We start from the raw sequence: 22754 nt of genomic DNA on the forward strand, positions 1-22754 counted from the left end.
TGTGTTAGTCTATCGAGAAGAAAAGGCTACCAGATAATCGCAAATTCCATTCTATTCTTATAAAAATAAATCAAGTGCTAAGCAAAGAAGAATTTTCAATAAAAAAAAAATCTATAGCAATCATAAAATGATAATCAACATTAATTAGTCCAGACCAGCCACTGGATAGCCTAATAAAGTAAAAGAAAACAATATCAAACACTTCTATGCCCAACCACAAACACCACCCCAATATGGGGATGAAATCAGATGATGCTAAAGTAATCATCTGATATCATATACACATGATAATATTTCTATATCCCGCCTTGAAATCAGACAGTACTCATATCAATAATATCGAATAGAGTAGTCATCTGATCTCCTTCTTCCTATTAAACAATTTATTTAAATAAAAAGGAATGAGTATAATAAGCTTTGAGATAATCTCACCTGAACAATCCATTTATTACCGTCTTCGAACCCTAACTCAAAGCTTAGTATGAAAGAGAAGTATTAAATTTATAAATACTGGACTATAGGCTTAATTTTGGAAATCCTTATCGAAATCTTCTCAAATTTTATTTCAAAGTACTCCTTATTCAGTTTTTTTTATATATTTATCAAGACAAAGAAAAATGATTTTCTCTGCATAATACATAGCTTGTCTCCCTAAAAGGTTTGATTTTCTGTCGAGACATAGCCTGTCTCCTAAAAGAGGGCTCTAGATAGCTCTTTCATTGCCCTTGCAATGAATGGGTTTCTAAACACTGAGTACATCGAAAAATAAGAGGGGAGTGCTACTTGGACCGAGCAAATCCCCTAAAGATGGGCTTGGGCTATTGCCTTCATCGCCCTTGCGATGATATGCAAGGAAATACAAATGACTAAGAAAGATATCTAAAAGACTAGAAACTCTCTATATAAGGAAAGAGAATGAAAAGAGTACTACCATAGCTAGGTAAGCCCTCTAAAAGAATGGGCTTGGGCTAACGCCTTCATCACCCTCCTCTCGAAGAAAATATTCCGATGATCGATGGAATCCAAAATCTCAGAAAAGGTTTATGAAAGTATATGGAAAGGAAAAATAACCTCTAGGTTCAAAGCAACACCGAACAGAAATTGATATTAAACCTGAGAACCAAAACCAACTCTGATGAGATCAAAATGAAGTTCAAAGACTAAGAAAGAGTGAGTTCATTACAACTTTAGAGATAACAATGGGATACCAATTATCCAGAGAAGAAGAGTATAATTTGAACCAAATACCTTGACACGGAAACTCAAACAAAATATGGGATTTTCACAGTAAATCTCCTAAAGAAACAGTTGCCTAAATTTCTTATATGCATAATAAATCTAAAGTAAAGCTCAAGTATAACAGACTTTACAGTTCTCCTCAAGACAGGAACACAAAGCATAGAACAAGTTTATAAATTTTTAAGAACCAATTACCTGCATTAAAGTTCCATACTAATATAATTATCAAGTTAACTCGTATATCGTTTGGAAATTTTACCGATTCAAGTATTTACAAGGAAAAGAACGAGCAAACACATATTCATATTGGAAACAGTAAGCTTATATCCCTGATTACATAAATCCAAACTAACCTTTTTAGAATCATTTTTAAACCAAGTGAAATGAGTCAACAGAAGATCAAAAACTTGAACACCAATCGTCAACCATGTAAAAAAATTTATTTTAGAAAGAAAATACAATACCTGAATCAATTTTACTTCTTTAACCAGTATTACCAAATGATCCCCAAAGATAAGCTCAAAAGAGAATTCGTTCCACTAATTATTCAGAATTTGTTTCAACCAAATCCACTCATTAATAAGCCATTTAAATTACCATGTTCAACATAAAAATAAACCAATTCACCAAAGATCAGCTATGAGGATTATTTTCTCAACAAACAACACTCTGACACATGGATGGTTATTTCAAACAATTTACGAAATACATTGATTCACCGACTACACCTTAAAGTGAAACAAATATACCATTTGAAATATAGATAAAGCTTTTTAGAATATATAAACCTATGTACGCTGGCCTAGCAACCTGAACCAAAGTGAAATTAACATGGATGTTCAAGCAGCTCTTTTAATAATTGCCATCCTCATCAACAGTGACAAGTGGATACAATTAAAATATAAGTACAAACTACTTTTGAGTGATTATTAGAACTTGTTTGTGCTAACACTGAATTCCAGAGATACTGGTTATGCACTTCCATGTTTTAATAACCACACTAAACCCATTATTCCCTTTACTATTAACGGACAATTAGAATTATTCAAAGAAGAGTTCTATAATAGTGATTATGAAAACTCAATTAACTCCATTTCAAAAAAAATTAGAAAGGAACAGAGTGGAATGAATTGGAATAACTAAGAGGACTGACCTTAAACATTTAACAGAAAAAAACATATCAATAGCATTTCACTTCGGAAATAAAAGAGAACAACAGAAGAAGAAAGAAATTCCACTATTTATAAAGGACATAAAGGGGGTAACCTAAACAGGACATATGCCTTCAAATAAACAGATTCCTAAGGAAACTAAAACTTACACTGACCTTATACACTCTCAAAATGAAGATCAAAACTCTAAAAGGCAGTGAAACATATCATCCCATGATGGATGAATCTCCTTCCCCCTCAGAAACTCCAACTCAACAAGACTTTGTAATGCAAATCGTGAAAGCATTTTCTTTAAAAAAACGGATTGAAGAAAGCATGAGTTTACAGAGCCTACAAATTTTATCAACATACTACTACATGTATAGTAACTTCTCATTTAAAGAAAACACCATTATGCTCAGTAAAAAGAATCATTCCATCTCAAACATCAACAAAAACACCATATAATTAAGAAATTAAAGAAAAGAAGAGAAGAAAAGTACCTCGATCGGGATTTCTATTTTCTCTTTTACTTCTTCTTCAGTTTGATCTCCATCCTCAAATTTTCTCTGAACTTTCTACTCTCTATATCTCTCTCAATCTCCCGTTGATCTGTTGCTATTTTCTAAATGAAAATGAAGAAACCCTTATTGGAGATCCAATCCCCTCTACAAGCTCTCTACGCTCCTATTGTTTCTCTATTCTTCTCTTGCGCTTTGCTTTCTTAGATAAAGAATCAATCGATTTTTGACGAGGAATTACAGAAACAGGAGCGGTAAATGAGGGTTTGGGGCTTTTGAAATAGGGTTTCTAGATATGAGACAAGGTTTAAAGAAGAAAATGAGATGATTCAATGGAGGAAGAGTAGGCCGGAGTATGACCGGAGCTCGCCGGATGTTGATCGGAGATTGGCCAGAGAAGAAGGAAATGGTTAGGGCTTGAGGTGGTAGATCTAAGAGTTTTACAAAAATGAATCTGAGATTAGGATGCTCAAATCTTCAATCAAAGCTCAAGAAAATACGATCTGCTACAGGAATGAAGAGAATAAGATGATCAAAGTAAAAATCCGATCAGAAAGTTTGCCGGAGACTCGCTGGAAAAAATGAGCTTCGATCGGAGAAGATTAGGGTTTAGGATGTAGCTCTAGGGTTCTAAAATGAAGATCTAGGATTTTAACGAGTATAGTGATGCAGAGAAACTCCGGCGGTCGGATCTTGCCGGAGAAGAAAAAAAAATCGAAAAAAGCATGGGTTAGGGTTTGAAAAAAATGGGGATCTCTCTCTCTGCGAATTTTTTTCTCCTTTCTTCCTTTCGGATTTTTCTTTTTTTCTTGAAAAAAATGAGATAAAACCAGATTTATAAGCATTTTCAGGTGAGGATATTGGCACTACCATTTCTGATTGGCGCGCGGTTGCGCAAAATTTGATGAGCGCGCGGCTCAATCGCGTCTTATTCGACATCTGATCGGCCTCCTCCAAGATAATTTCGCCCCCCTCTCAGGATACATTCACCCCCCTTTTCTGAACTTATACTACGGTCTTTTCGCGGCTTGTTTGCTAGGCAAACGCACTCCGATTTCGACGAAATTTTATGGGGACCTAGCTGGGATCCTAAGCTAACTTGGGCGAAATTTGGGATCCTAAAGCATTGGTTTGATAGGGTCTTGCTCAAACCTGGAAGGTTTAGGGGTTCGGTCAAAATGGGGTGTCTACAATCACATCACTTGTGCACTTAGCATCTGCAAAGTAAATTCACAATAGAAAATTTAATGTGAACCATATATATGCTTTCATGAAAATTGACCATAATTTTTGCCCTCGAGTTCAAATTGATCTTTCAAGTTAATTTCTTTCATTCTTGAACTCTATTTAGGACAATTTTGGCATTTTTTAGATCTTAGTATATTCAACTTAGGTAGAATATTATTTCTAGCAAGATTGTGTGTTAAAAGCCTTGTCTAAAAAAATCCACTCAAATCATTTCTTAAACATCTCTTATTCCCTAGGTGAGTAAGTATATTTACTACTATGCACCTAGTTGTCCTTCAAACCCATTCTTATGTACTTAATGGTCATCATTAAATGCATAAGAAATCTTGATGGGTTAAATTGATGTATTTCAAAAAGCTTAAAATGTATATCCTCTCATGACTAAGATATAATTATCTACTCATAGTAGTTTATTTTGGAATGCATGTGTCCAAGGTGTTCATCACTTAACATTCTCTAGAGGTCCTTAGATTATTCTCTACAGTCCTGCATGAATATTTTTTTTTAGAGAATTGAAAATGAGTCTAGATTTAATGAGTAAAACTCAATTGAGTAAAATTGAAAATGTTATAGGAATCTAGTATCTATGTTGGGCAGCTACTCATTGTAGTGGTTATCTTGTAACACATTGTGATGGAAACACTTGTATCCCACACGTCTTGGTTTTTCATGGGCATTTGCACTCTGTGCTTAAATGCCCTATCTTATATATAGAGGTTTGTGAATGTAGGCATAGATGTTTGGACCATGATTCCTGTGTCCAAACATGGTAGACTATCCATGAATGCTCTCATGGCATGAGCCACGGATGTCTCTCTTAAACATGGGATTCTATTGATCCTTCTTATAACGTCTAAGTTCTATTGATTTAAGCTTAATTGATGATCTATATAATCTATAGTTATTTTCCGTTGTATGCTACTAGGTACATGGTAAAGATGATAAACTTAAATTTAAAAATCACTCAATTTATACTTTTAGTCCTCTTACCTAGTAAGATGGAGAGTGTACACTCACATTTAATTAAGACACTAATTTCTTTGGCCTTTAGCCAACATCTTAACCATGATAAGCCATATGTACCTTGTGTGTTATACATATATATATTATATGCACATATTTAAAGGGTGCATGGCATGCTAGGTTGATACTTTATTAACCTTAGCAAATCATGCATTAGTGGCCCAAGGGTGATTTGAAAATCATTCACCTTTAAATCCCTTAGTGTCTCTGTGGTTGGACAGCCCTTTGGACTCATACACTGTATGAGTCTTTTACAAATGGAGAGCTACACGTGCTCAATGTCTGTCCATCCATCTTATCATATGATGTGTGATGTGCATCACATATGATAAGTTCACCGATATGGAGCTCTATAACTTCATATGTGTGGTTATTTGGGTCTTGACTTGTGCCTTCATCTTGAGATTATCTCTCATGTATGTCAAGATCCCTTAGTTTGAGCCTTAAATTCTTATCCTTACAGGCTTTATACTATCTTGGATGAACTCATATGGTTTCATCAATTTCAATGATAAGTATCTTGTTCTATGGTTTCAAAAATCTCTAGAACTCCCCTTAATAGGATAGTGCTTGAGTTGATATTGTTATTACCTATGAAGTTGTCTCTTATCATGTGCTTTTGAAGAAAAATATATCTTTCCTCATGATAAGATCCTATGGCTATGCTTTCACATGATTATATCTATAGCCATTCTATATAGTCATGCCTTGCGTCATAGGTTTTATCAAAGGCCACTGACAATCTCTTGGGAGAGAGAATTGATTCTTTGAGCTTGTCATGTCCCATCATCTCTTCTAAGATTTTAGCTTCGGAGGACTCAAGTTGATTGATTTCAAATAATCAGTCATTCGCAGCTTGTCTATGGTACTTATCTCCTTCCATCATGCCAAATGTGATAAGATGGTCATGATTAAAGGATGGCATGTGCACTTCATGAGCATCCTCCCAAGGATATCCTTTTGATGAAGGAGAAGATTTAAAATAAGTACCCAATCTCTTAATCTGGGAAGAACTTTTAAAGATGCTACCCTTACATGGAAGAAAGGGTCAAGCAATGATCTAAGCTCTTCTAAACATTTGAAGAAGAGTTCCGGAAAGAAGAGTGTACAATTCAGTTGTACTTCTTTCGAGAGATTTCCAAATACCACTTTTATCATTTCAAAAGATATTAATTAAAATGTGGTATCAATCTTTCATCATTTGTTCATGTATATGGAGCGTTATAGTTATTATCTATATATACATGATCTTTGGTTGCCTTAAATATGTAACTCATTAGTTTCATTCTTTTATCCATGTGTTTATTAAACTGTTTTCCTCAAGATCATATCATTTGTCTAATAATCATCCATCTATATTCTAAAACTATAACTTTCTTTTGGATGGAGCAATCTTAAATGGTTAAAGGTGTAAAATGGCAACTCAATTGCCCTATGTGCTTGAGCTATTACATTTAGTCTATATGCACATAGTCAGAGGGAGCTTTAATTTCAAATCTCTAGGGTAAGCAACTTGTGCTTAAAAAGTTATTTTATAAGTTCGGAATATATCCATGCTCTGGAATAAACTTGTATGCTCATTGCCGAAGAGTTCAAAGTTAAAACCCATCACTTTTCCAACCATTCTTCCTTGTCATGCCCTAACACAGGTTTCACCTAGGGCCACTGACAAATACATAGGGGGAGAGCCAAATGGTTTCTTCTTCATGTTTATATAGACTATTGTGATGTGCTCACATGGTTTATTGCCCCCATATTTGTACTTAGCTGGCAAATCTTTAGAACAAATTTTAAAAAAAAATGGCTTATCAAGCATTTTACTTTATTTTCATTTTGATAACCCTCATAATAGCTTCAATGGTATATCATATACTACATACATAGCTTAGATAAGCTATTAAGCATCTTGACACCCCACTTTCACATTCACTTGCATATCTCTATCTTTTTGCTGTTGCCAAAAGGAGGAGAGTCCACATTGTATATGCACCATATGCTTTACATTCCTTCATTAAACTTGTGCATATAATGAGAGGGAGCATTGGTTCGTTGTTTATAGTGTTTAATACTTATTCATCTATTTGTTTAATATCTCCTGCCTCCCTAATCAATTCGTTTGCCATCATAAAAAAGGGGGACAATGTAAGCCCAAGGGTTCATTCACTTACCTTCTTGTTTTGATGCTAGCAAACTCAAATTGATTAGCATTTACAGACTAATGTGTTGCTTTGAAGTGTTGGGTTATATACAGGATTTTCATGTCATAATCGCCATTACACAACTATTTTCAATACATGGCTTGTGGATCAAGGATCAAAGGAACAAAGAGCTTGCACCTACATTGGAGACAACATCATTTGAAGATGTTCAAGTCAAGAAGCTCAACATGAAGATTCCACAAGTTCCTAGCTAGTGTTAAGAAGGAGCTTGGAGTTGAACCAACCATTGGTGACACCTCATGCACCTTTCAACATGTATTGAAGATTGGAAGAGAAGTCACAAGAGCTGAATCAAGTTCAAGATGTTCACTCAAGCAGAAGAAGTCCAAGAAAGTGCAAAGAAGCTGTTACATTCCAAGAAGACTCAAGGTTCTTATTTTTAGAATGTATTTAGAGTCCTCTTGATTTAAGTTAAATGCACTTTCAAAAGGTTTTCAAATGGTTTTCATACTAAACTTTTTATGTCTTTGAAAACCATACACTTACCCAAAAATGTGTTTGAAAACCTAGGACTTAAGCCCAAAGACCATGGCCCAAAAGCCCCTGATTTTTAAAGTTAAAATGGAATTTTACACAGGGCCGGTCGACCAGGGTGTCCCGGGCGATCGCGGCAAGGTAGCTAAAAATCTAGCACTTGCAAGTAAATAGCAGGCCGGTCGACCGGGTCAAGCCGAGCGACCGCGGAATGGGTTCTGTTTCAACAGAACCATTCTATCATGGGTTTGGGCAGGCGATCACCGTGGGTCGGTCGACCGAGATAGGTTTTTTAGCCTAATTTTTGAGCAAACATGTTGACCTCGCCGGACTACCGTCATGGGCCGGTCGACCGCGACCGTAAGAAATTTGGAAATAAAAAAGGGCACCCGATAGGGTGGGCGATCGCAGTAGCTCGGTCAACTGCGACGGTCGGGCAAAGTAGCCGTTGGGGCTTGCGCAGGTTGACTTTTTCAACCCTGTTTTTTACAGTTTTACCCTCAAACAATATTTTCAAATATACTATATATACATCATTAAAACTTATCTAAACAAGCTTTTGAACATTTGAGAAAAATCAAATCTCATTTTTCTTTGAGCTTCAACTTGAAATCAAAAGTAAAAACCTCTTTGAATTTGTATTTCTACATTTTATCAAGAGGCACTCCATAGGGCTTTCTTTTGTTTATTCCTTTGGAGTGATTGTGAGCTACAAATGTTATAATCAACCTATTAAGAGGCTTTGAGTGTTTTCCATTTTATTAGTTCTTCATTGAGGGTCTTCTCTTCGGCCCGTTAAGAATTGTGAAGACATTGTGAGGGTCTCCTCTTCGGCCCCTTAAGAAAAGTGAAGACATGTGAGGGTCTCCGATTCGACCCGTTAACAAAGGTGAATCAGGTACGAGGGTGTGTCCCCTCGTCAAGGCTTCGTGCAGAAAGGGTTTGTACCCTTTGGAAATGGAGGAGTCGGGTGTACGACTTCATCATTTTTAGTGAAGATCCCAAAGAGCAAAACTTGGAAGAGTGGAGTAGGTCTTGTGATAGACCGAACCACTATAAATCTTGTGCCTTGTGGATGCTTACTCTCTCTCTCTCTTGTACGTGTGGTGATTGGTAATCTCTAACCCTAACTTGTTTATGCTTTTAATGGAACAAGGGTTAGTAAATGCACTTGATTTAAATGTATAAACCCTGATTGCATTATAATATCTATTTGAACAAGGGTCAGTAAATGTGCATGATTAGAATGTCCAATTGACCAATTCACCCCCCCCTCTTAGGTTGTCACGCTTGCATTTCACACGGTTACTGTGGAGGTTTTCTATTTAAAAACGGTTGATGATGTAACTTGTGATATATGGAATGAAATAAAAGAGAAATAAGATACATTTACTTCCCTGTGCCTCTTCTAATTCCTTTATAGTTCATGTGTTCTAATATTCTTTAGTTTATAAAAATCCAACCTTAACCTAGTACTGTGAACAGATGTTCTAATTTATTCTGACTTATGAAACTAAAATTTTTATCTTTTAGATTCAACGCTATTGCACGTTTTGTTTCAGGACAACAATCTTGGATTACTGAAGCAAGTTTTATCATCTATATATAAGTGAAACATCCAGAGATTGACACAAAAATACGTGACTCTGTCACTCCAAGATATAGCCAACAGTGTGCAACTGGGGAATGCTAAGCAAGCAGATATTCATGTTCTTCAAATGGTTGTTAACTATTCTAACATTTCAAATATTAATATTCGACTAGTTATTTTTTCTAAATCATTTTCTTTTATGATTTAGATTCAGGATGGTGACATATTTGCATCAACCAAAAGGATAGAATGGTCAATTTTCATGAGGATCCCGAGCAATACAAAAGCAGATCCTATCTGGGCTTGGTGAAGATCATTTTGCAGAGGCGAATGGGCTAAAAGTCAATTTGTTCACATACAAAGTAGGTGGATGATAAGCTGATTAAGAACAACCAGAAGTCGAATTCCACAGCCGCAGACCTGGTGATTATGCTGAAGTCTATAGCGATCCTTCCAAGATCAACCGCGAACTGAACTCAATAGCTCAATGCATAGGTCTTCAACAGAGCCTGAAAGTTGTGTGGAGCCTAGGACACTTATTGATTCAACACTAGTTGTTATATATCTCTATATACTTTTTTTTTTGAAATGGAATATCTCTATATACTTGTTAATTGTTAATTGTTATATATCGCTATATACTGACGTAGGACACTTATTAATTCACTTGTTGGTATATGTTGATGCATTTGTGTTGTGTGTAGACCATGCAATGTATTTCTTCTTTCAGTTTTTATAGGATCACTTGTAAAGCAGGTTTTGTATTGTACCCATATTTTGGGAATTTCAAGAATTAATTTTTTAAAAATATTTTTCACTTTTAGCGGCGGTCCCTACCGCTGCTATATTCGCAAAATTTGTTATCCAGTACTGAAAAATAGCAGCGGTCATGTATAATAGCGCCCAATAGCAAAGCGGTTATGACAGCTCCTAAAACATATAGCTACTAGATAATTAGTAGCCGCCTTGTAACCGCAACAAAAAGTACTAGCAGCTGTGTAACCAACTTTTAGCCGCGGTCATGACCGCGGCTAAAAACCTTTTTTTGCTTGTAGTGTGACATCTTCTATCACAATATTGGTGAGCTTTATATGTCTACTAATTCTATTTTCAATGTCCGCACTGATCGTATTGAGTATTATTATCATTTTGTAAGAGTTAAAGTATGTCGAGGTGAATTACTCATTTTGTAAGAGTTTAATATTTTCACTTTTAGCGGCGGTCCCTACCGTTGCTATATTCGCCAAATTTGTACTGAAAAATAGCAGCGGTCATGACCGCAGCTATATAATAGCGCCTAATAGCAGTCTTTTTAGAAGCGGTTACGACAGCTCCTAAAACATATAGCTACTAGATAATTAGTAGCCGCCTGGTAACTGCAACTAAAAGTACTAGCAGCTGTGTAACCAACTTTTAGCAGCGGTCATGACCGCGGCTACAAACCCTTTTTTGCCTGTAGTGTGACGTCTTATATCACAATATTGGTGAGCTTTATATGTCTGCTAATCCTATTTTCAATGTCCGCACTGATCGTATTGAGTATTATTAGACCTGGCAAACGGGTGGGTCGGGCCAGGTCAACCCGCGGGTGGTGTGGGTGCGGGTCACACGGGTCAGAAATTTGGTGACCTGCATTTTTGCGGGTCAGAAATTTGGTGACTCGCGCGGCCCGCGGGTGGGCCGGGTCAACCCACGGGTCACCCGCAAATATAATATGATATAATATGGGATTGTAATTCTCCTGATTTGACGTGATTTGACCGAAGAAGTTTTTCCCGTAATTGTAATAACTCTATGTTATTTTTCTCGTAATTTTATAACTTCATAACCATTTATCCGTAATTTTTCATTTAAAACTTTATAATTTATAACTCAGTATTTTACTTTTCTTTTTTGTAATGATTAGTTTTTTTTACTTTTTGCTTTTGCTAGAAACCTTTGCCCACGTGGGCATCTTTGCACAGAGTATTACCACCTATTAAAAAAATAAAAAACAAAATGTTAAGAACACTACTGAGGGCACTCTCACTTTATTAAAAGTATGGTATGGCCCACACCATCGGATGATCCAAACCGTCCATTAGATGGGCCATAGCCAAAATAGGTTATACTCTAAAAATCATTTCCATAGGATGATTTCCCAAGTGCTGATAGCATTCTCCAATAAATTCTTAAAAATTACTCTAAAAATGCGGGTACCCGCGGGTTGACCTGACCCGGCCCGTGTTTTTGCGGGTTGGGTCAACCCGCGGGTTAAATTTGACGGGTCACTAAAAGTCAGACCCGTGCCCGCAAATTTATTTGCTGGTGGGTCGGGTTGACCCGCGGGCACGGGTTGCTTTTGCCAGGTCTAAGTATTATTATCATTTTGTAAGAGTTAAGGTACGTCGAGGTCAATTACTCACTAGATTTCTTGGGTCTGATGATTCTTTTTCTCAGCTGAATCAAGTCGTCCAATCTATGGCTTTGCAAATAGACAAACCAAGAAAACAGACAACAATATACATTGATTCAACAAGAAGTCAATTAATCATATTGTTAAATTGGGTTTGACCGATCGAGGGCTCAGGATCATCTGATAAAGGCACTCCTAACAGCATTTGGTTGGACTTATGGTTGTCGTTTTGAGCAACGGACCTGATGACATAAAAGGAGCAAAAGTTGGGTCAATTGAGAGATTAAATGGCTTAACATACCAAGTGGGCTCTTATTGGTGGTGGGTCAACTTTGGCGGGCACTTCAATAAAAGAAGGGGGGCTAATTAGGAATTTTTTATTTGAATTAGTTTAGATTCCTTAAAAATTCACATGGGGTGAACATGGCAGGGATTATATAATACTACTAAATTGGCATGCAGCATTTGGTCAAACATAGAATCTTAGATCAATAGACCTGTACCAAATAGTGACTTTTGGGGAGGTTTAGTTCGCAACCACCCAAAAGTATTTCATTGAATATTTAGAGGGCTAGTTGTGAGAGAGAGGCAAGAGAGGAAGAGACATGAGAGGGTGTAATGAGGGGATGAACTGCAATGCCTTCACTACGGTAAAAATTAGGAATTTTCTTACCTTATCACCTATCCAGACTTGAGATGGTGCACGTTGACCATATTTTGTTCATCCAAGATAGCTATTTGTTTCAAACCAAAAATATTTATTCCAACCAAGGTATTTTTTAATTGGATAAATGTTACAAAAAGAAAGAACAAAATCTGGAAAACATATAGAGATGGAATCTAACATCTTAAGGAAAGTGACATGTGGGAACAAGATGGAGATCACAATTCCTATGGACTGTAAGCCCAGCACCTTCAGTCATGTCTAGGTCTTTGGTTTTAGAATCAGGCAACTCCCAATCAAACCAATATAAGAGATTTGCAAGAGCAAGTTCCATGGAGGAAATGGAAAATGAAATTCCAGGGCAACCCCTCCGTCCCATCCCAAAAGGTATCAGCTGAAAATCTTTCCCTTTGAAATCGATGGGACAGTTCATAAACCTCTCTGGGCAAAACTCTTCAGCATTATCCCATGAATCAGGGTCCCTTCCAATTGCCCATGCATTGATGATAACCCTTGTTTTTGGAGGGATATAATAACCCTGTAATTTAAAAGCTGAGATCGTCTCTCGCGGAACTAACAATGGCAAAGGAGGATGTAATCTGAGAGTCTCCTTAATTATTGATTTTAAGTAATCCATTCCTTGAATATCCTCCTCTTGTACCTTTGATTTTTTGCCCACCACTCTCCTAACCTCTTCTTGTGCTTTCTTTATCATTGTTGGGTTTCTGACAAGCTCCGCCATTGCCCAATCCATGGCTGTTGCTGTTGTTTCAGTTCCAGCAGCAAACATATCCTACGCCGACAAAGAAGGAAAGCATCAGTGATTTTATACATCATTAATGTTAATACCCATGAATAATCTTGTTTGTACATATGTATATGAGAGAGAGAGAGAGAAAGAGAGAGAGAGATACAAAGATAATTGCTTTGAGGTTATCTTTGGTGATGTGGATGTTTTCGAGGTTGGATTCCTTTTGCACATCAAGCATAACATCAACAAAATCTTTTCCCATAATCTGCTCATCTCTTTGAGGATTGAGATGCTCCTCGATCACTTGATCAAGTAAAGAATCGAAGGCTCTAAAAGTCTTCTTCATCCTTGAATCCAATCCAGTGAGGACGTCAATCCATCCAAGAGATGGGAAATAGTCACCCACACAAAATAGTCCCATCATGATCACTATTTGTCTTACCAGTCCAGCATATCTAATCTCCCCATCTCCTTCACACTTCTTACCAAAGGCAACCAGAGAAATTATGTCGTTTGTGAGAGACATGAACATCTGACTTAGATTTATGGACGCCTCCCTCGCCACCGAGCAAGAGTGAGAGATCTTCTCGATCATCTTAGAAACTTCTTCTTCCCTAACTTGTTGGAATAATTGCACCCTCTTAGCACTTAAGAGTTCTACAACACAAATTTTCTTTGCTACCCTCCAATAATCACCATAAGGTGAGAAGGCCACATCACTGCCTCCATAGAAGAAATGCTTCGCTGCCGTGGTGTTGGCCCTGCCTGAGAAAGCAATATCATGGGTTTTCACAATCTCATGAACAAGTTTGGCCGATGAAACTACTAGAGTAGGAACTTGACCCAATTGTAAGAACATTAAGGGGCCATGTTTCTTAGTCAGACTTCGGAGAGAGCGGTGGGGTAGCGAGCCAAGCTGGTGAAGGTTCCCTATAACAGGAAGTTTGAAGGGAGAAGGTGGTAAATTGGGCTTATCAGCCCAAACACTGGTGAACCTTCTTAAAAGAACGAGGAGAACGAAGGGAAGCAACAAGAGAAAAGAAAGTGAGAGAGAGCCAGGTAGTAGTAGAGCCATTACCTAACCTTTGAGAATGATTTCTTGCCTGTAGTGGATGCTAGAAGTTTATAAGATTTATAACCATTTTGGGCCGCCCGCCACTCTATTATTTGCTCTCACTGTTCTTTTGTCTTAAATATCTGTCAGCAAAGGCCCACTACTCGAATGTGCATAAAACAGGTTACGTATGTTGATGTTTTTGTCAAAGATAAGTCGGCTTGGAACATTGGTTGCTATGGATTTTAAATACAGGAACACTCCTAAAACAGGATCCGATGCAGAAAGTAAAGACGGGTGAATAAGACAGATCGATTTTGCAATTTTTATGTTTTTTGGCATTTGTGGGGATACGGGGCCCGTGTTTTTGTTTTTTCCCACGTGTGGCGAGTATGGGTGCTTTTTTACAGCACGGATCCCATCTTTCCTACTAGCCCTCTCAATTATATAATGGAATGGGTTTAGGCTATTTTTGTTTTTATTTTTTTTTCTAAAAGAAAATTCACTTTTCTTTTAGAAACAAAAGATAGTGTGTCATTACTAAAAATAAACATTAATGATATTATTAATAATAAATAAAAAAGGATTTACTTCTCGGATTCGGATGTTAAACGGATCGGATATACCATTCACCAGATTCGCATCCTCTAAAAGCCAGATATCTTATAAACGAATTCGGATAATATCCGCTTGAAACGGATTCGGATAATATTCGCTTTAAACGGATTCGGATGTGGACGGTAATCGAATTTCCGAATATCCATTTACACCCATAAGAGTGAGGAGATAAGAAGATATTTTTTTTCTTCCCTCTATGCTGTTTTGTTTCCGCAGAGATAAAGGGCATGGCCCCTACTTGACAATTCCTCATCAGAATAGTAAGATGGAGATGATTTTGGAGCAATGCATATTTACATTGAGGCCCAACAAATGAACGGTTTTGATCTTCCAACAAATAGGACTCAAGTGATTTTTTTAGAAGATACATGATTTTAGTGGGCTACCACAAGGACAGACCAATTCCTAACATCCCACAAGAACAATATGTTTGGAACATTGATTGCTATGGATTTTAAATTCAGGAACACTCCTAAAACAGGATCCGATGCAGAAAGTAAAGACGGGTGAATAAGACAGATCGATTTTGCAATTTTTATGTTTTTTGGCATTTGTGGGGGATACGGGCCCTTTTTTTGTTTTTTCCCACGTGTGGGGAGAATGGGTGCTTTTTTTACAGCACGGATCCCATCTTTCCTACTAGCCCTCTCAATTATATATGTGAGGATCCCAACTAGTATGGCTGTCAGAATCTGCATTTTTCGATTTCGAGATCTATTAAAATAACAATTATACTGACTGTTAAGTGTTATCTATTTGTAGAATAAAACCATATATAAGTAGCCGTGTATTGGTAAAAGTTATTATTCTTTTTAGAAAATGATTCATTTACAGCTATTAAAACAAATACGCTAATTTAATGAACAATAAGACATAAAATCTTTGAAAATGCTAATAAATCCTGCTCATCCAGATATTTATATTCTTTGTGATCCCCACCAATACGTGTGATTGAGGTTCTGGTTATCTATTACTCTTCCAGTAAAGTTAAGAAACCTCACCGCCTCACATATTGTCATTCTCAGATACAATCTGAGTACGGGAATCTCAAGAAACTAAAATAAGAAGACAAAAGTTATTTATTAATTTTCAAATGAGGTATTCTAAAAACCTAGCTGCAAGGGCGCCCATTGAATCAACATCATCGGAATGTGGGGCACCATTTCAGCTGGGTTTTAGAATACGTGCCATTCTGTTTAGCATTCATCTTTATACATTTTTAAAAAAAAGACCTCTAAATTAAAGGGCAGGATGCCCTGATCCGGCATTTTATTTGGTTCAGGGGGCGGGCAGGCTGGCTTGACCTACAACCTACGACCTAATTAGTAGCCGCCTTGTAACCGCAACTAAAAGTACTAGCAGCTGTGTAACCAACATTTAGCCGCGGTCATGACCGCGGCTAAAAACCTTTTTTTGCTTGTAGTGTTGCATCTTCTATCACAATATTGGTGAGCTTTATATGTCTGCTAATCCTATTTTCAATGTCCGCACTGATCGTATTGAGTATTATTATCATTTGGATCAATTACCAATGGAGGACAAAAATTAAGTGAAATTATCGACAGGACCCATGCTTTTCAGAAATTATCAACGAGGGACAAAATATGTCTTGTCATTAAAAGCTGGACGAAAATGCCCTTTTCTTAAGCAACACGTTTTGCGAATCCACTTTTCCCGCTTCTCTCTTCTTTCCCTTTTTTTTTTTCACTTTTCCATTTTCAACTTTTTTTTTTTGCCCTACCAGTCATCTTCTTCATCATTTTAGCCACCATTGGAGGAGGGAAAGCTCGAAAACTTGAAACGTGACTTCATTCCCATCTCTCTCTATATCTAGGTTTTGTTTCTCATTTGTTTTAGGGTTTTGTATTTCTCCTTCTCCCTTTCAATGGAGGATGAGGAAGATGAATCATACGGTAGAAAGAAAAAACGTGAAAATGAACGAGTGAAAAAAAATAGGAAGTAAAAACGTGTTCATAAGGGACTTGATAAGCTCATTCGGAATTTGGTAACCCCATTTTGATACTGGATAACCCCAACCCCAGAGACTTGAAAAGCCCCTTCCAAAACTCCAGTACCCTTAGGCCATTTTAAGGGACTTGATAAGCCCATTCGTAAATTGGTAACCCCATTTTGATACTAGATAACCTCAATCCCAAATACTTGAAAACCCCCTTCCAAAACTCTAGTACCCTCGGCCAATTTTCAGGGACTTGATAAGCCCATTCTGAAATTAGTAAGCCCATTTTGATAACTGATAACCCAAATCCTAGAGACTTGAAAACCACCTTCCAAAACTCCAGTACGCTCGGCCAATTTTCAAGGACTTGATAAGCCCATTCAGAAATTAGTAACCCCATTTTTATGCTAGATAACCCCAATCCCAGAGACTTAAAAACCCCCTTCCAAAACTCTAGTACGCTTGGCCAATTTTTAGGGACTTGATCACCCCATTCGAAAATTGGTGACCCCATTTTTTATACTAGATAACTCCAATCCTAGAAACTTGAAAACCCTCTTCCAAAACTTTAGTACCCTCTGCCAATTTTCAAGCACTTGATAAGCCCATTTTGATACTAGATAACCCCAATCCCAAATACTTGAAAACCCCCTTCCAAAACTCTAGTACCCTCGGCCAATTTTTAGGGACTTGATAAGCCCATTATGAAATTGGTAACCTAATTTTGATACCTGATAACCCCAATCCTAGAAACTTGAAAACTTCCTTCCAAAGTCAAAACGTGTTGTATATGCCAAAGGGTGTTTTCGTCCAGCTTTTACTGACAAGACCTCTTTTGTCCCCCGTTGATAATTTTTAAAAGGCATGGGTCCTGTTGATAATTTTGCCTAACGTTTGTCCCCCATTGGTAATTGGTCCTTATCATTTTGTAAGAGTTAAGGTACGGTCGAGGTCAATTACTCACTAGATTTCTTGGGTCTAATGATTCTTTTTCTCAGCTGAATCAAGTCGTCCAATCTATGGCTTTGCAAATAGACAACCAAGAAAACAGACAACAATATACATTGATTCAACAAGAAGTCAATTAATCATATTGTTAAATTGGGTTTGACCGATCGAGGGCTCAGGATCATCTGATAAAGGCACTCCTAACAGCATTTGGTTGGACTTATGGTTGACGTTTTGAGCAACGGACCTGATGACATAAAAGGAGCAAAAGTTGGGTCAATTGAGAGATTAAATGGCTAAACATACCAAGTGGGCTCTTATTGGTGGTGGGTCAACTTTGGCGGGCACTTCAATAAAAGAAGGGGGGCTAATTAGGAATTTTTTATTTGAATTAGTTTAGATTCCTTAAAATTTCACATGGGGTGAACATGGCAGGGATTATATAATACTACTAAATTGGCATGCAGCATTTGGTCAAACATAGCATCTTAGATCAATAGACCTGTCCCAAATAGTGACATTTGGGGGAGGTTTAGTTCGCAACCCCCCAAAAGTATTTCATTGAATATTTAGAGGGCTAGTTGTGAGAGAGAGGCAGGAGAGGAAGAGACATGAGAGGGTGTAATGAGGGGATGAACTGCAATGCCTTCACTACGGTAAAAATTAGGAATTTTCTTACCTTATCACCTATCCAGACTTGAGATGGTGCACGTTGACCATATTTTGTTCATCCAAGATAGCTATTTGTTTCAAACCAAAAATATTTATTCCAACCAAGGTATTTTTTAATTGGATAAATGTTACAAAAAGAAAGAACAAAATCTGGAAAACATATAGAGATGGAATCTAACATCTTAAGGAAAGTGACATGTGGGAACAAGATGGAGATCACAATTCCTATGGACTGTAAGCCCAGCAGCTTCAGTCATGTCTAGGTCTTTGGTTTTAGAATCAGGCAACTCCCAATCAAACCAATATAAGAGATTTGCAAGAGCAAGTTCCATGGAGGAAATGGAAAATGAAATTCCAGGGCAACCCCTCCGTCCCATCCCAAAAGGTATCAGCTGAAAATCTTTCCCTTTGAAATCGATGGGACAGTTCATAAACCTCTCTGGGCAAAACTCTTCAGCATTATCCCATGAATCAGGGTCCCTTCCAATTGCCCATGCATTGATGATAACCCTTGTTTTTGGAGGGATATAATAACCCTGTAATTTAAAAGCTGAGATCGTCTCTCGCGGAACTAACAATGGAAAAGGAGGATGTAATCTGAGAGTCTCCTTAATTATTGATTTTAAGTAATCCATTCCTTGAATATCCTCCTCTTGTACCTTTGATTTTTTGCCCACCACTCTCCTTACCTCTTCTTGTGCTTTCTTTATCATTGTTGGGTTTCTGACAAGCTCCGCCATTGCCCAATCCATGGCTGTTGCTGTTGTTTCAGTTCCAGCAGCAAACATATCCTACGCCGACAAAGAAGGAAAGCATTAGTGATTTTATACATCATTAATGTTAATACCCATGAATAATCTTGTTTGTATGCGTGTAAGAGGGAGAGATAGAGAGAGAGAGAGATACAAAGATGATTGCTTTGAGGTTATCATTGGTGATATGGATGTCTTGGAGGTTAGATTCCTTTTGCACATCGAGCATAACATCAACAAAGTCTTTTCCCATAGTCTGCTCATCTCTTTTGGGATTGAGATGCTCCTCGATCACTTGATCAAATAAATAATCAAAGGCTCTAAAAGTTTTCTTCATCCTTGAATCCAATCCGGTGAGGACGTCGATCCAACCAAGAGATGGGAAATAGTCACCCACACAAAAAAGTCCCATCATGATCGCTATTTCTCTCAACAGTCCAGCATATCTATTCTCCCCATCTCCTCCACACTTCTTACCAAAGGCAACCCGTGAAATTATGTCGTTTGTGTGAGAGAGGAACATCTCACTTACATTGATGGATGCCCCCTTCGCCGTGGAGCAAAAATTCGAGATCTTTTCAATCATCATACAGACTTCTTCTTCCCTAACTTGTTGGAATAATTGCACCCTCTTAGCACTTAAGAGTTCCACTACACAAATCTTCCTTGCTGCCCTCCAATAATCACCATAGGGTGAGAAGGCCACATCATTGCCTCCATAGAAGAACTGCTTAGCCGCCATGGTGGTGGCCCTGCTTGAGAAAGCAATATCATGGGTTTTCACAATCTCATGAACAAGTTTGGCCGATGAAAGTACTAGAGTAGGAACTTGACCCAAATGTAAGAACATTAAGGGGCCATGTTTCTTAGTCAGACTTCGGAGAGAGCGGTGGGGTAGCGAGCCAAGCTGGTGAAGGTTCCCTATAACAGGAAGCTTGAAGGGAGAAGGTGGTAAATTGGGCTTATCAGCCCAAACACTGGTGAACCTTCTTAAAAGAAAGAGGAGAACGAAGGGAAGCAACAAGAGAAAAGAAAGTGAGAGAGAGCAGGTAGTAGTAGAGCCATTACCTAAACTTTGAGAATGATTTCTTGCCTCTAGTGGATGCTAGAAGTTTATCAGATTTATAACCATTTTGGGCCGCCCGCCACTCTATTATTTGATCTCACTGTTCTTTTGTCTTAAATATCTGTCAGCAAGCCCTGTTGTATGATCCTAGCCGTTTAATTTTTTGGCCTAGGCTATGTCTCTGTAGATTTCTATAATGTAATGTAGCAATGAAGAGAATGACGTGAGCTCTGTCGGTGGGGCCTTGATAGATGAGCAGAGACCCAGGGAGTGAAGAGTAGGAGCTCTGTTTGTATTTACTTGCGTGAGGATTTGGAATCATACTATTAGTCTAATTTGTGGGGCCACCTCACTCATACTTTTCCTATGCATGATTACTTTCTTTCTGCCGTGGTCTACAAGGAAGAGTGATCGAGGACTCATATCTTACAAACAAATGGCTCTTGTTTCATTTATTTCCAAACCACATGACTTGTCTAAGGCCCAATGGAGAAAATGGACAAAAACTAGCTAGTTGACAGGTGTTTTTTCTTTGCAGAAAAGTGACAGTTGAAAGAGGAAAGAAGTGTGATTACTTAAAGATTACAGTATACACCATCCGAATTCGGATTCGGATTCGGATTCGACTGATATTTAATATCTATTACCGAATTCGTATCCGCCGGATATTATCCGTATCCATTTATCTGGTAAATTCGAACATTTTGTTGCAGCACTTTATCTTTTTTCTCCGTTTTACTCAATGAATTTTCCAAACCCTAAAATATATGAGATCCTCTTCTTCCTTTTAAAACAAAGGCAGAGAGAGAGAGGGAGGCGGTCGGGATGGTTGATAGTGTTGGTAGTGGTCTTTGGATTTTTCCTTTTTTTTCTGGTATATGATGGAATGGGTTTGGGCTATTTTTGTTTTTATTTTTTTTTCTAAAAAGAAAATTCACTTTTCTTTTAGAAACAAAAGATAGCGTGTCATTACTAAAAATAAACATTAATGATATTATTAATAATAAATAAAAAGGATTTACTTATCGGATTCGGATGTTAAACGTGGTAGTGGTCTTTGGATTTTTCCTTTTTTTTCTGGTATATGATGGAATGGGTTTGGGCTATTTTTGTTTTTATTTTTTTTTTCTAAAAGAAAATTCACTTTTCTTTTAGAAACAAAAGATAATGTGTCAATACTAAAAATAAACATTAATGATATTATTAATAATAAATAAAAAGGATTTACTTCTCGGATTCGGATGTTAAACGGATCGGATATACCATTCACCAGATTCGCATCCTCTAAAAGCCGGATATCTTATAAACGAATTCGGATACTATCCGCTTGAAACGGATTCGGATAATATTCGCTTTAAACGGATTCGGATGCGGACGGTAATCGAATTTCCGAATATCCATTTACACCTATAAGAGTGAGGAGATAAGAAGATATTTTTTTTCTTCCCTCTATGCTGTTTTGTTTCCGTGGAGATAAAGGGCATGGCCCCTACTTGATAATTCCTCATCAGAATAGTAAGATGGAGATGATTTTGGAGCAATGCATATTTACATTGAGGCCCAACAAATGAACGGTTTTGATCTTCGAACAAATAGGACTCAAGTGATTTTTTTAGAAGATACATGATTTTAGTGGGCTACCACAAGGACAGACCAATTCCTAACATCCCACAAGAACAATATGTTTGGAACATTGATTGCTATGGATTTTAAATACAGGAACACTGCTAAAACAGGATCCGATGCAGAAAGTAAAGACGGGTGAATAAGACAGATCGATTTTGCAATTTTTATGTTTTTTGGCATTTGTGGGGATACGGGGCCCGTGTTTTTGTTTTTTCCCACGTGTGGCGAGTATGGGTGCTTTTTTACAGCACGGATCCCATCTTTCCTACTAGCCCTCTCAATTATATAATGGAATGAGTTTAGGCTATTTTTGTTTTTATTTTTTTTTCTAAAAGAAAATTCACTTTTCTTTTAGAAACAAAAGATAGTGTGTCATTACTAAAAATAAACATTAATGATATTATTAATAATAAATAAAAAAGGATTTACTTCTCGGATTCGGATGTTAAACGGATCGGATATACCATTCACCAGATTCGCATCCTCTAAAAGCCAGATATCTTATAAACGAATTCGGATAATATCCGCTTGAAATGGATTCGGATAATATTCGCTTTAAACGGATTCGGATGTGGACGGTAATCGAATTTCCGAATATCCATTTACACCCATAAGAGTGAGGAGATAAGAAGATATTTTTTTTCTTCCCTCTATGCTGTTTTGTTTCCGCGGAGATAAAGGGCATGGCCCCTACTTGATAATTCCTAGTAAGATGGAGATGATTTTGGAGCAATGCATATTTACATTGAGGCCCAACAAATGAACGGTTTTGATCTTCCAACAAA

The 22754-nt window shown here is 37.4% G+C and overlaps 2 protein-coding genes across 2 annotated transcripts; both read right to left on the bottom strand.

Moving 5' to 3' along the window:
• Positions 1–12598: 12598 nt before the first annotated feature.
• Positions 12599–14439, bottom strand: LOC143886151 (cytochrome P450 71A1-like). The gene is made up of 2 exons (XM_077390105.1): positions 13440–14439; positions 12599–13318 (listed from the first exon to the last, which is right to left on the bottom strand). Exons 1-2 carry the CDS (start codon positions 14349–14351, stop codon positions 12710–12712), a joined length of 1521 nt encoding a protein of 506 aa, XP_077246220.1. The 5' UTR covers positions 14352–14439; the 3' UTR covers positions 12599–12709.
• A 4157-nt stretch (positions 14440–18596) lies between these two features.
• On the bottom strand, positions 18597–20406 carry LOC143886152 (cytochrome P450 71A1-like). Its single transcript, XM_077390106.1, has 2 exons — positions 19432–20406; positions 18597–19316 (listed from the first exon to the last, which is right to left on the bottom strand). Exons 1-2 carry the CDS (start codon positions 20125–20127, stop codon positions 18708–18710), a joined length of 1305 nt encoding a protein of 434 aa, XP_077246221.1. The 5' UTR covers positions 20128–20406; the 3' UTR covers positions 18597–18707.
• Between the last annotated feature and the right edge of the window lie 2348 nt (positions 20407–22754).

This window comes from Tasmannia lanceolata, unplaced genomic scaffold, assembly GCF_043159265.1.
Source record: "Tasmannia lanceolata isolate RefF3 unplaced genomic scaffold, GAP_Taslan_0.1 ptg000011l, whole genome shotgun sequence".
NCBI lineage: Eukaryota > Viridiplantae > Streptophyta > Magnoliopsida > Canellales > Winteraceae > Tasmannia > Tasmannia lanceolata.

What these genes read in the sequence shown, in the direction of transcription:
- LOC143886152 (XM_077390106.1), bottom strand. Translation starts at nt 20,127, where the DNA reads ATGTTCTTACATTTGGGTCAAGTTCCTACTCTAGTACTTTCATCGGCC. An exon ending in ACCTCAAAGCAATCATCTTT is followed by an intron (nt 19,317 to 19,431) that starts GTATCTCTCTCT and finishes TTGTCGGCGTAG; the next exon opens with GATATGTTTGCTGCTGGAAC.
- LOC143886151 (XM_077390105.1), bottom strand. Translation starts at nt 14,351, where the DNA reads ATGGCTCTACTACTACCTGGCTCTCTCTCACTTTCTTTTCTCTTGTTG. An exon ending in ACCTCAAAGCAATTATCTTT is followed by an intron (nt 13,319 to 13,439) that starts GTATCTCTCTCT and finishes TTGTCGGCGTAG; the next exon opens with GATATGTTTGCTGCTGGAAC.